The 12,222-nt window shown below is 39.8% G+C and overlaps 2 protein-coding genes across 3 annotated transcripts; both read left to right on the forward strand.

Annotated features, from left to right (window-relative positions):
* Nucleotides 1-52: 52 nt before the first annotated feature.
* LOC108607723 (CG31784) lies at nucleotides 53-2,920 on the forward strand. Its single transcript, XM_017998744.2, is given in 3 exon segments — nucleotides 53-1,940; nucleotides 2,284-2,380; nucleotides 2,434-2,920. Coding segments are annotated over 3 exon segments (2,346 nt in total). The 5' UTR covers nucleotides 53-146; the 3' UTR covers nucleotides 2,889-2,920.
* Nucleotides 2,921-11,108: 8,188 nt separating this feature from the next.
* Nucleotides 11,109-11,947, forward strand: LOC108596127 (RING-box protein 1). 2 transcript variants are annotated; one of them, XM_017981603.2, is made up of 2 exons: nucleotides 11,109-11,375; nucleotides 11,435-11,947. In XM_017981603.2, the coding sequence occupies exons 1-2, from the start codon at nucleotides 11,183-11,185 to the stop codon at nucleotides 11,674-11,676; spliced, it is 435 nt and encodes a 144-aa protein (XP_017837092.2). In that variant the 5' UTR covers nucleotides 11,109-11,182; the 3' UTR covers nucleotides 11,677-11,947. The 2 variants fall into 2 exon arrangements, with proteins under 2 accessions (XP_017837092.2, XP_017837084.1); XM_017981595.2 differs by having other exon boundaries at nucleotides 11,114-11,375; nucleotides 11,456-11,943.
* Nucleotides 11,948-12,222: the final 275 nt, after the last annotated feature.

Genomic DNA, 12,222 nt, shown 5'->3' on the forward strand with positions numbered 1-12,222 from the left:
CTGAATATTATTATCAAAGGCTGTCATTTGTTAACTGTTTCATTTCTTTTTCAAAGTTACGTTTGTTTGCTTTGAAACAAATTCTATTTCTATTGTTGTAAAGTTTACTTGTTTGTTTGTTTCTTTATATTTTATAGCGCTGCAAAATGAGCGAGGAACAACAATTGCCAACAACTGAAGCAGAGCAAGAAGCCTTGCCCAAGCAGAAAGTGCCAACAATTGAAGTAACTGCTGAGCAAGATGCAGCGCCGACAATTGAAGCTACAACGGGGGAGCATGAAAAGCCTGAAACGCCGTTTGAGAGTGAATCCACACATGCCTTGCTTGAACTGGAAGCTTCCAGCAGTGCAGAATCACGTCTGATAACTGAACTGAATTCACCAGCAATTTCAGTCACCGCTATAGAGTCCAAGGACACCAAAGTATCGAAGCTGAGCCAAGCGCCGGCGAAGACAACAGCAAAAGCCGAAACGAAATCAAAAACTGCTGTTAGTCCAGACTCTCAGCTGAGCAGCAGTTCAGCCAAAAAGTCCAAAACATCGCTTAAGAAAGCTAAAGACGCAGCCAAAAACCAAACGCTAAGTCCAACTTTAAGCTTCAGTCCGCGCATTGGCATGCAACTGTCTTCGAAACCTCACTCCAAGACCAGTCTGCAGTCAAAAACATCGCGCAACTCAATAAAGAAAAAGGCCAAGACCTTTAAAGGCCAACTAAGTGGGGTGCATGTGCTTAAAAAACAAATAGTCGACAAATTGAAAGAGAAACCAAAATTCATACCCATTGTAACAGATCTGAGTGTGCTGACCGATAATTTTTGGGGCTATGATGAGCTGAAGGATGAGCAAACTGAAGCTCAGCACTCAGACTCTGAGAGCAGCGTAGAAGTTGTGGTTGAAACGTTGTCGCAGCGTTTTGTTGCGCTTAAGCGTTTAATGGACTTACCCAACATAGAGCACCTAACCGAAGAGGAGTGGGATAAGTACGAGCGGCTGGAATCCGCTGAAGAAACTGAGCTGGGTGATGATCAGGGCAAATTTGTGCCCGCAGTGCAAACCTCGGTGACAACAATTGAAAGTTTTGCCAGCTGGAAATCGCAGCCGGAAAAGGTTGTGTCAGACGTTGACGATGAACCGACCATGGACAACATGGAGGAAGGTGCAGCGCTTGCAAGCACAAAGGAGAGCTTGTCTACAGAGCATTCGCTTATCTCGCTCACAGGTTTAATACAAAGCGACGATGAGTTATTTGCGCCGCGCATCATCGTTGTTGACGCTGAAAGTTTTACGCAGGACGCGCTGATGTCGCTGCGTGAGGAAGGCACACGCACGTGGGAAGCTGTTGAAGTGCCGCTAACAGAGTCCAAGCTGCGCCTGATTGAAACTGTCTGCGAGAATGTGCTGGCTGAGCTCATTAACTGGGCAGTGAAGCGGTCGGAGCAGCATGATCTCAAGTTGAAGCGACTGCTGGACAAGGAGAAGCTCTGGAGCAAGCTGTCGGAACTTATTGAATTGGTATAAAGATGAAGCAGTTTCAAGAAGCAGCGTCTCGAGCTGCTTGTTACCGACTATATGCATCGCAAAAAGCGTTTTGTGTTTATCAAGAAATCCAAGCAATTCGATTGGCTCACCTACCAGCGCTTCTTGGCTGGCACAGTTGACCTTGATCACAAGCTAAAGCGACAACTGCACACGAATCGGAATAGCCAGCAGATCAGCAGTAAGCTGCGTGAACAGGCCGAACAGGCGCGTCTCGTGGACGAGCAGCGCATCTTTGACTTTGAGCAAGTGGTGCGGCAGACTCTGCTCTTTGACGATAGCTACGAGCATCTTAAGCTAACGGTCGAAAATACGCTGCGTCACATGAACAGCTTTCGCAGTGATCTATCCGCATTGCGTTTGATTCTGATCAATACGCAGCATCGATTGGCCGATATTCATAGGGTGAGTATTTCAAATTGATAGATCAGTTATTTCTTGCAATGCGAATATATAACTTTCACTTACCCTGGTATACAGTTGAGTCAGAGTCTTAGCTCTGCCTATAAAGAAATAAATATAATTAATTCAAAATTTATTTAAAGTGAGCATTATATAATAATATCTATTAATGTGGATACATATTAATTGGTATCTTTTTCTGAAATTAAAGAATTCTCAAGCTTACATATTATGCTATTTTTAATATTGACTAAAGCTTTTGCGTTTCTTAATTTTGTGCAGCAACAATTTTGAATAAATCAATCATAAACTTTTATACCAATTCGTTTACCATTTAACATTTTAGAGATCTGAATTGCTTGAGGATCTAGGTCATGGTCTGACCATGCGCGAGTATATGGCCAAGCAAAGTGATACGCAAGCACTGGCAGAAAAAATTAATGGTGCGTATGTGTAATATTTAAAAACACGCACTCATTGCTCACATATTTGATAGATCGCAAAAATGACTTGAATCGCCTGAATGCGAAAATTAATTTTGAAGTACATGCGCTGGCGCATCTGAAGTGCAAAGAGCAAATGTGCGTACGCACCTGGAAACGCATGCAGCACAAGCTGAAACTGCTTGAAAGCTGGAAGCGTCACTATCGCGAACTCATCTACAAGGGCAAACTGAAACATGTGAAATTCATGCACGATTTCTACAGAGCCAAAAACTCTGGCAGCCTAAAGCATTTTCCGGAACTAATGCTGGACTACGATGCGACAGAGGATGCGTTGGTGCTGAAGCGCAAATCTGTGGACAAACTGCGGCAGGAGCTTAATCGTTTAACTAGGCGTATACGCCATATAGAAGCTATGACGCGGCCAAGCAAAAATACGCTCAAAAATATGCAGCAAATGTCGTCGGTTAATTTAGCGGCTTCGCTTGTTGTAATGAATGTAAGCTAAAGCAGTTGGTTGTTAATTAAATAAATAGAATTGAAGAGTTTTAAATTGATATTTTGATTAGCTTGCAAGCATAGAAAATGTAAGCTGCAGTATAGAGAAATATATAGACTTATTCTTCAGCGCTTTAGCTTAAGTATTGGAAATAGTAATAAAGGTTAGCTTTTAAAATTAAAATCATAATTGTATTACTGTAGGATAGAATGACATTGCGCGTAGGGAAAAGAGAAGGGAAGTGTAGAAGGGTTCAGTCGATACAGTTGAAGAATAGAGTGTCATACAAAAGTGTCAAAGAGTTGAAGCATAGAGTAAAGTGCGTGTAAAAGTATCGAGAAAAAAAGTTTTGAGTTGAAGCTAACACAACCAGCAAAGTAAGTTTAATATTATAAATTATATTCAAAAAACAATAAATAAATAATTATAGTAAGAAAATCCCACATTACTATAACAAACAAATAAGATGCGATAAGCAATCTAGAGATGGTTTATTTTATTTTATTTCAAATATAAAAAAGGCAAATTTAATTAAATAAAGCGCTTAACCCTAGACTAAATATATAAAAGCTTTTATATAATTGTCAGTTTGCTATTGCCTAAAAATCTTTTATTTTCTCTATATTTAGTAGAGCTCTTAGCTACACACATGTGTTTGTAGGTAGATAAGGCGACCACATACATAGTAGGGGGACATGTTTTCAACCAGCTCTCGCATATAGAAAAGTCATGTTTTGCATCTTTTGGCAGCTGCCATATATCTTAGTACCAGCCCAAACAAGACTAACACACACACACAACAGTGTCAGTGTATTAGTTTGTGGCCAGCACTAACGACAGCTACAAAAACAAGAACAGCGAGTACTACGCAGACTAGGTAATAGAGAATGTGTGTTTGTGTGTGTGTGTGTGTGTGTGGCAAGAAAATGTGGCAGCTACCGCAGCGGCAGCTGCATGCAGATGAGAGCATGAGGGAGAGAGCGTTAGGCCAGGCTGCTTGGTATGCACAATTCATGTTGCACTTAAACAACAAAAACAACAAGTGAAGCAGCTGGCAAAAAAAAAAGCATAAAAGCAACAACAGGCAGCACTAAAGTGGTGAAAACTAATAGCAAAGAAGCTGACTGGGCTGGCTGGCAGGCAGGCAGGCAGGCAAAAAGTCGAGCTGGCAGCCAGTCGGGTTAATGGCAAAGGTGCACAGTCTGTTCTCTTAACCCGCTGTCTATGCTCAAAGCACACACACGTGTATGCGTGTGTGTGTGTGTGAGTTACATGGTTCTTTTTTTTCATATTACCTTTTTTGCACTTTGTACTAACATTTGGCGTGTGTTTGGCACGCATGTTGGCAGCGCTTATCGCCAGCAACACAGAGCCAAGCCAGAGTGTTGCTAATAGCTGCAGGCTGAGACCTGCTTAGACGAAATGCCTTTAGCTATGAGCTTGAAATTCGATTTTGCACTTGAGCCTTGCATCAGCTCAAAAGCAGCGCAGCTCAAATATATAAAGCAACTTTTATGAGCTGCTTGACAAACTGCATGCGCCAATGCTAAATGCATTTAGCCAATATCTCTATCTAAGCCAATTTCCGCTTTAGACAGTCAAATTCGTATCCGTTGCGTTCGTCGTTTGCAGCGCTCGTTGCGCTCTATTAACACATTGACATGCTGGCGCATTTCCTTTGCATGATGACGTTGCATAAGTGTTTCCGCCATTTTGCAAATATATGTGCCACACACACACACATACGATTGCACACAATTTGATTAAGCTTGGTGTGTGTTTTGTATATTTTAAATATTTATAAATAAATGCAAGTATTTTTGGCTGCGCTCACGGCATCAAGCGGAAGGCAAACCAACGAAACCAAGCAACGTAACCGAAGGCAAGGCAACGCAACTAGGACGTCATCCGTTGCCGCTACCGCTGCCGCTGCCGCTGCCCGACGTTGCATGCCACTTAAAGCGAGTCACAGTTTCCTCAACGCTGTTCACATGTGTGTGTGTGATACACAATTTTGAGTAATAAACTCATTTCATATGCTGACTGCTTTTTCATTTCAAAACTTTTTTTCTACCGCCAGCGTTTGCTGTTGCTGTTGTTATGCTTCTTGTTAGCCCAAGCAACCGGCAACAGTTGAGGCTATGCCCCAAAATGATATACGAGCCTGGTCTCTCTCTGTGTGTGTGTGTGTGTGCTTAGACTTGTGTAAAGTGTAGACAAGTGGTGTGGCGTTGTGTAGTGTCTGCAGTTTTTGCAGTTAACCCATATATTGCTGATGTTTTGTGCTTTTTAGTTTTTTTTGTTTTTTGGTTTTGTTGTAACAAATTATTAAAAATGCATACCATAAAATGCAGTCTGTTAAATGTAGGCGAAACCCAGCTGTCAAAATGTCTGACACAACGATAATGAAATTTACACAGGCCACGTCATCGAGCCCACACATTGCTCAACTAAACACGTTGAGTGACATTTTAATAAAGTGCTCACTTGTTCAATTATATGAAGCCATGCCGTATGCCGTTGGCCTTCGACAAAAAAATGCAAAATAGACACCCAGTCAGTCAGTCGGGCAGCCAAACAACAAGCTAACATTATATAAAGCATTGCATACACTTTGAATTTTTATATTTGGCAGGGCATAGCTCAAAGTAAGGCTTCGATTAAACGATTTTAATACAAATTATTAAAAGTATATAATCAGTCGATGGTCTTAGAAGCTAGGACTCACCATCATTAGTTATTATACTAGCTTGTATAATAATTATTCTTGTAAATAAAAAAAATATTTAATCAAACTTTTGTTGTATATCTAATTATTTTCTCACTTTATGCCTTCCATTAAAATATTTCAAGATTAAAGCAATAGTTTGCTTATTTTTTAAGCATTTATACATATTTTTTTAATAGCTTAGAAATAAAAACATTTTTTAATTTTAGCATAGTTCAATCATTATATAATACTATTAATAATATTGAAATTTGACTTGTATATCAATTATGACCACAATAAAATTTAGAAATATTTAATTTAATTTTTTAAAAGTTCAACTTGCTTATTATTTATTTAGTAGCTACAATTATTACTTTAATTTTTCCCAATTTGTTTCAATTGTTGTAGCACATCGAACAGTCGCTTAGAACTGCCATCCGCACTAGTTTTGCTTTATTTGTTTCTGTTGTGTAAAGAATACTGTATATTATTTAATTTATTGCGTTTTATTCAATTATTTACAGTTGGCTACTGAGCTATTTGCTTTTGCTGGTTGGCTGTTTATCGCTTGCGACAGCGTTCAATTCAATTATGGCTAATTCAATTCCGTCTATGTTGTATGGCAAATTGAATCATTTAAGGTAAATCTGCTTTATTATTTGTGCCTGGTTTTACTTGCTTTTTGTGCTGTGCCCTGTTATTGTTATTGTTGTACAACTCTCTCTCTCTCTCTCTCTCTGACAGACGTCCGAGAGTTGCGCTTTAGCTAAAGTGCAAAAGTTGGCTTAACAAAACTTTGTAGCAAATGAATAAAAAAAACTAAAAAAAAAATATATATATATATATAGAAGTAAGCGCATAAAGTGCAACAAATGCAAAAACTTTAGCCAAGCAGCATAATCAACAAGGACAACCATAAAAAAAGCAGAGCTTAAGCCAAACTTGCAGCAGCAGCAAGCAGCTGAAACTAATAAACAATAAAATACTAAATCTTTTAAATTGTCTCAGTGTGTGTGTGTGTGTGTGGGTGAAAGTTAACTTTGAAAATGGTCACATCAAGCGCTTTAAGCACAACTCGTTTGTCTCGCTGCTTCGTTTGTTGTGTGTGAGTGTTTGTCTGAAGGAGAAACGTAAGCGATACGCCTGCATTATCCAGGCGACAAGCAATTGAGTCGCATAACAAGCCAAATAAATTTCAGGGCAACGAGCATGTAGCGAGCTGAACAGCTGCACAAACACACACACACACTCACATAGACAAGCTCTCATTGCAAATAAATTTGTGCAGAAGGCGAAATGGGGAACTGAAGCTAAACAAGTGCTACTAAAAATTTTGTAGCGTACATTTCAGCGCTGGCATACAATTCTTTAAATACACGACGCTTTGTCTTTCAGCTGCAGCAGCGCAAGAGAAAGAGAGGGAGAATGTTAAATAAAACAATGCCAAAATTAAATGAGAGCTTGAAGCACTAAGCTTAGCATTTTATGCGCTGAGTTTCGCTTGGTAGCTTTAGAATAAGCGGCAAGTTGCCTACACTTTGCGGCGCATATTCTAATCACTCGAGTCACGCAAATGTCAATGTTGCTGTCAAAGTGTCAATGAAATGTTCAATGAAAATAAAATGCGCAAGAAAATAAGCAAAGTGGCAAAACTGACTTCAAGCGAGGGCGGTGGTGTGTGTGATCAACGCGGTAAAAGTTCTGCCACAGCCAAAGACTTGCGGAAAGCAAGAAGCTTTAGACAAGTTGCCGGTTCGCGTTGCCGTTGCCGCTGGCGTTCACATTCGCGTTGCTGACGGCATTGTTATTGAAAATGCGGCTTATGTGGCAATGTCTTGGCAAAATACAAAATACTTTTGCCTCAACTTCTCTATACATAATTTGCGCCTTTGTGTTTGTTTTATTAATAAGGCGCCAAGGAAAAAGCAAAAGCAGCAGCAGCAGCAAAAGCACAAGCGCAAACGGAAGCTCTGCTTATGCGTGTGTTTATGTCTTGACTGGAGCTTGTGTCAATTTATTTGCTTTTAGTTGCGTTTGACTCGCAATTAAATTTTATAGGCAGTGCGCCGAGCTTTAAGGCTCAGTGTCCAAAGTCCCCTAACTATGTCTACATAAAACCTTATGTTTCGCCTACAGGCGCACACACACACACACACACACAAAATAAAAGCCAACAAATCATTTTGGCCAAAGCACAGAGGGTCAATTAGGAGAAGCTGCGTGGGCAATGCTTGTAACATGGCCCGAGCTTTAATTATAAAATCAAACATAATTTAGCACAGCCGTATTTCTTCATAAAAAAGGAAAATCAAAGTAAATATCAAATAGCCAATTTAATTTTATGATGTCATAAATAACAAACAGTTTAAATAAAGTGTGAGGCAGCTTATGACTTATGTTTAAAATAGTTTTTTTACAACAGCTTATGCTAATATCTTTAAACAGTTGCAATGACAACGACAAGCTCAACACTCAATACACACAAAACTTTGACGCCTGATCAATAATATTGGCTGAGCTACGTTGCCAACGTGGGTTGCTTTAGGTCAGGTGTATGAAAATTTGCATGCAGCTGAGCTGCGACAGCTCGAATGATGACGAAATTAAAGCAATACAACGTGCAGTCAAAGATACAGACACGGATATGTGTATGTGTGTGTGCTTGCATTGAGAGCTAAGCTAAATGCTTCATTTCCCCCAGGTGTGTCTCTAGCTGTGTCTGTGTGTGTGTCTGGTGTGGTGTAGTGACTGGTTGACTGACTACAGCATTGGCAAATTTTCAGAAAATATATGCAAGCACACGTAGGAAATTACAAACGGATGTAAATACATCAATATCAAATGAAGAGACAGCAAGACCCATGTGCAGTCAATAGCACAGCATGAGCGCAATTCTGTGCTGTTGGGGGCTGGGGTGGGGGGCGTATCCATTGAGCATTTTGCTTATACGTAGCATACGCATGACAAACCAAAAACCAAATAGTTCAATAAACCTACAGACAAAACAATTTAATATGCGTGCCCAATGCGCAATCATGTCAAAAGTGTTTGTTTTTCAGCTTTCTTTCTTTCTGTGTTCGTGTGTGTGAGCTGGTGTGTGTGTGTGTGCATCTGTAGCATCGACTGCAATTAATTGAAAATGTCTTGCAGCTAAAATTAACACATATATCCACAATTGACTGTTACTATAACAAATTGAAGCCAATTCGAAGTTGCTGCTTGCTTGGCTGCCTTGCCAACTTGCAATTGCCAAAGCTGCTGCAGTCCAAGTGCCCACAATTTGCATTGCCAGGCAGCAGCACTTGCACTTGCTTAAAAGTTTGCCGAAAACGCTTACGGGCTGCCAGCAACTATTTTCAATGAAGGTAACTCCAGTTATGAATCTATAGATAACAGTAGCAAGTAAGCATGAGCGTAGTCTAGTTGCAAAAATGCAGCCAAGTAAACATTTCTTTTGCCCAAATACATTTCTTTCATACATATTTAGTTAATATTTCGCTACAAGTTAACTTAAGTTTAAGTGCCCCTCTGCCTAACTTTAAGCACGCGCTTGTGTCTAAGCGAACTACAGCGAAGCAGGCAAATTATAAAGTTTAGCTAAGCAGCTGTAAAAGTGATTTAAGCTTTGAAGTGTGTTGCGTATTTTAAATTCAAAGTTAGAGCACAAACTTTAAGCTGCATATCAATTTTATTAATTTGCTAAAAAAGACAATTTTTGGAATTAAGCTTGTATTTCAGTTGTTGATAAATTAAAACAAGTTCCAATTATATATTATTTAGTTAAATCAATTTAAAACTTGTTTGCTGCTAATTACACCAATATTGTAGCTCAATTGTTGAATAAATTTAATATAAAATGTTTGCACTATGTATATATTATTACTTTTAAATATTCATACTTTAATTTTTATTATTTCAATTGTTTGCCTGTTAAATGTTAATTTTATAATAGTTTCCATCACCTCAAGCGACACTTTTGCTTGTATTAAAAGTCGTAACTTGCCTTAATTGGCGAGTAATATTTAAAATAACATTAATAACTGTTTCGGTAAAATAAAGTGCAACGTTTTAATTAATACGCAAAATTAATTATGCAAATCGCTGATGCGGTGTTTAGATAGAATGCCCCCAAGACTTCAACAGAGAGCGAGCGAGCGAGTGAGCGAGCGAGCGATAGTCGCTTTGCTTAATCGCTTGTTCAAATATAAAATGCTGTGCGAGTTTGTTGGCTGGCTCGCATAGCTCGAGAACTCACATACTATTTGCACTTGTTTATTCATTTAGTTGGCAATTAAAGCATACAAAATTAAATACAACCATTTGGCATCATTTCAAGCAGAATAAAACAACACAAAACTTTAATTTGTATGAACGCGTTGCTGCTGCTGCTGCTGCTGCTGAAGCAACTTTTTATTTTTGGAATGTTGTTGTTGCTTTACGTTTTTTTTTTCTATTTTGTTATAGTTTTATTTTTTGTGAGCATTTTTATTTTAGTTGGAGCTGCTTTTAAATCAAAGTGCAGGACCAGGCGGCAGCCATAAGTGCATAGCGCTGTTGCTGCTGCAATGGCGGGGGGGAGGAAGGAGCGGAGCGTGGTTGGGTGCTGGGTGCGCGTCCATTCCACTGCCAACTAAATAAATAAAAAGTGAATTTTTAATTAAAAGTTAAGTGGCAACTCATTTAAATTAATGTTGACTCAAGCGTCATAGCAAAACAGTTGGCGAGCGAAGGCGAAGAGAGAGCGTAGAGCAAAAAAAAAATTGCAACTGCAAGTGGGTGCAGAGCTGGAGCTGCTGATGGTGCTGCTGCTGCTGGTGATGAAGGCCAACAAGCCATGCGTTCGTTTATGCCATGGTTGGCTTTGACTTGCAGCAGGCGTGGGAATAGAAGAGTGTATGGCAAGCCCTAATAAGCATAATGCACTGCCAGGACCTTCACTGAGAGAGAGAGAGAGTCGCGTAATGGAGCAATAACTGGAAGCGCCCAACGAATGTAGCACTCGTAATGAGAACGCTTAGTACGACAGATTTGCAAGCAAGCAAGACAAATGGCAAATAAAATATTAAATAATTATTTAAAGAAATTAGCGCGTAAAATAAACTTAAACTTTAATGCAGCTAAATAATATTATATGTCGTTTTTAAAATAAGCCTAACCGCCTGGCTTAAGCCCTAATCAATATCAACGATCCGACAGTAACACGGCGCAACGATAATATAGTCCTTAGAATTAATAAATTTTCCGTACTTAATTAGTATAACCTAAGACTTAAATTCTTATTGCTAATCTTCCATAAAAGGGAGCAGCAGATTCATTAAAACTAGATTAGAATAAATCTTATATAGCAAATTTTACTCATATTTATTTTTTTTACATTTTGTATGTATTTTTTTAATATTTAAATTATTTGCTGCGTTTGTTTTTTATTTCGAAATAGCTCAATTTTAATTTGTTTTTCATTTATATATTTTTATCTGGCAAGCTGTCGCTGCTTTAGAACTCACAGTCACTACTCAAAAACTATTTACAATACACACTTCAATTAAAGTAGTTTATGTTTTGAATAATAATTATATTGAACCAAATTGCTGCAATGGACCCGCTAAGTGAGTCAAGCTCTGCTGCCTTCAACACAGCAGAAACTGAAGATGAGCAGCTGCCATCGCTGAAGAGTGCAGTAGCCTTGGAGCTGGATGAGTTGCCCATGTGCAGCGGAGAAACGCAGCGTGCCACCAAGAAGCGGTTTACTGTAAAGAAATGGAGTGCAGTTGCCATGTGGGCTTGGGGTGAGTCTCAGTCTAGCTGCTGCTGCTGCTGCTGCGGCTATAGCTCAAGCATATTAAAGTCCTGTCTGTTTGCTATGCAGACATAGCTGTGGACACTTGCGCCATTTGCCGCAATTCCATAATGGATTTGTGCATTGAGTGCCAGGCGGATCCGCATCAGAGCTCGTTCGAGGACTGCACCGTGGCCTGGGGCGTTTGCAATCACGCCTATCACTTCCATTGCATATCGCGCTGGCTCAAATCGCGCTCCGTCTGCCCGCTGGACAATCGCGAGTGGGAGTTTCAAAAGCTGGGCCGTTAGTTACTTTTGCGTGTGGCAAGTGGCAAGTGGCAAGGTGTTGTTGCTTTTTCGCTGGCGGCTCAAGCCCAAGTACCGAAGTAATAAGAAATCGTTGCGCTGCGTCAGCGTCTTGAACTTTATCATTATTTTGTGTTAATTATGCAGCTTTCGCCTCCAATGCCCAATTATCATTTGTGTGTGCTCTGGCAAGTTTTCGAGGCACTTAATAACGCAGCAGGCGCGCCCTCGTAGCTACAGCAGCTCAAACTTTATCCGCAGTCTCATATATAGTTTCGCTTGTGAATGGGTGGGGTGGGGCTGTGTGGGTGGGATTATCAATTTTGCAGCTCGCAACCTTTTCAACTTTTGCGCAATAAGTTCTCTCTGGGCAAGGCTTGCACTTTGAGACGAGTTGAGAGTTGCTTTTTTAAACAATTAGCTCATCGATTTTATGCTTGCTGCTCTCGGCTGTCAATTAGCTGCCCAGATAGCTGCTGCTGCTGCTGCTGCCTGCTCAATGGCACATAAATAAATGAAATTACTGTTTAATTGTGGCTCGAATCGCAT

The sequence above is a fragment of the Drosophila busckii genome, chromosome 2L, assembly GCF_011750605.1.
Source record: "Drosophila busckii strain San Diego stock center, stock number 13000-0081.31 chromosome 2L, ASM1175060v1, whole genome shotgun sequence".
NCBI lineage: Eukaryota > Metazoa > Arthropoda > Insecta > Diptera > Drosophilidae > Drosophila > Drosophila busckii.

Excerpts from the sequence above, each read along its gene's own strand:
- LOC108596127 (XM_017981603.2), top strand. The coding sequence starts at position 11,183 with ATGGACCCGCTAAGTGAGTCAAGCTCTGCTGCCTTCAACACAGCAGAA. Across the intron at positions 11,376-11,434 it reads AGTTGCCATGTGGGCTTGGG|TCCTGTCTGTTTGCTATGCA; the intron begins GTGAGTCTCAGT and ends AGCATATTAAAG.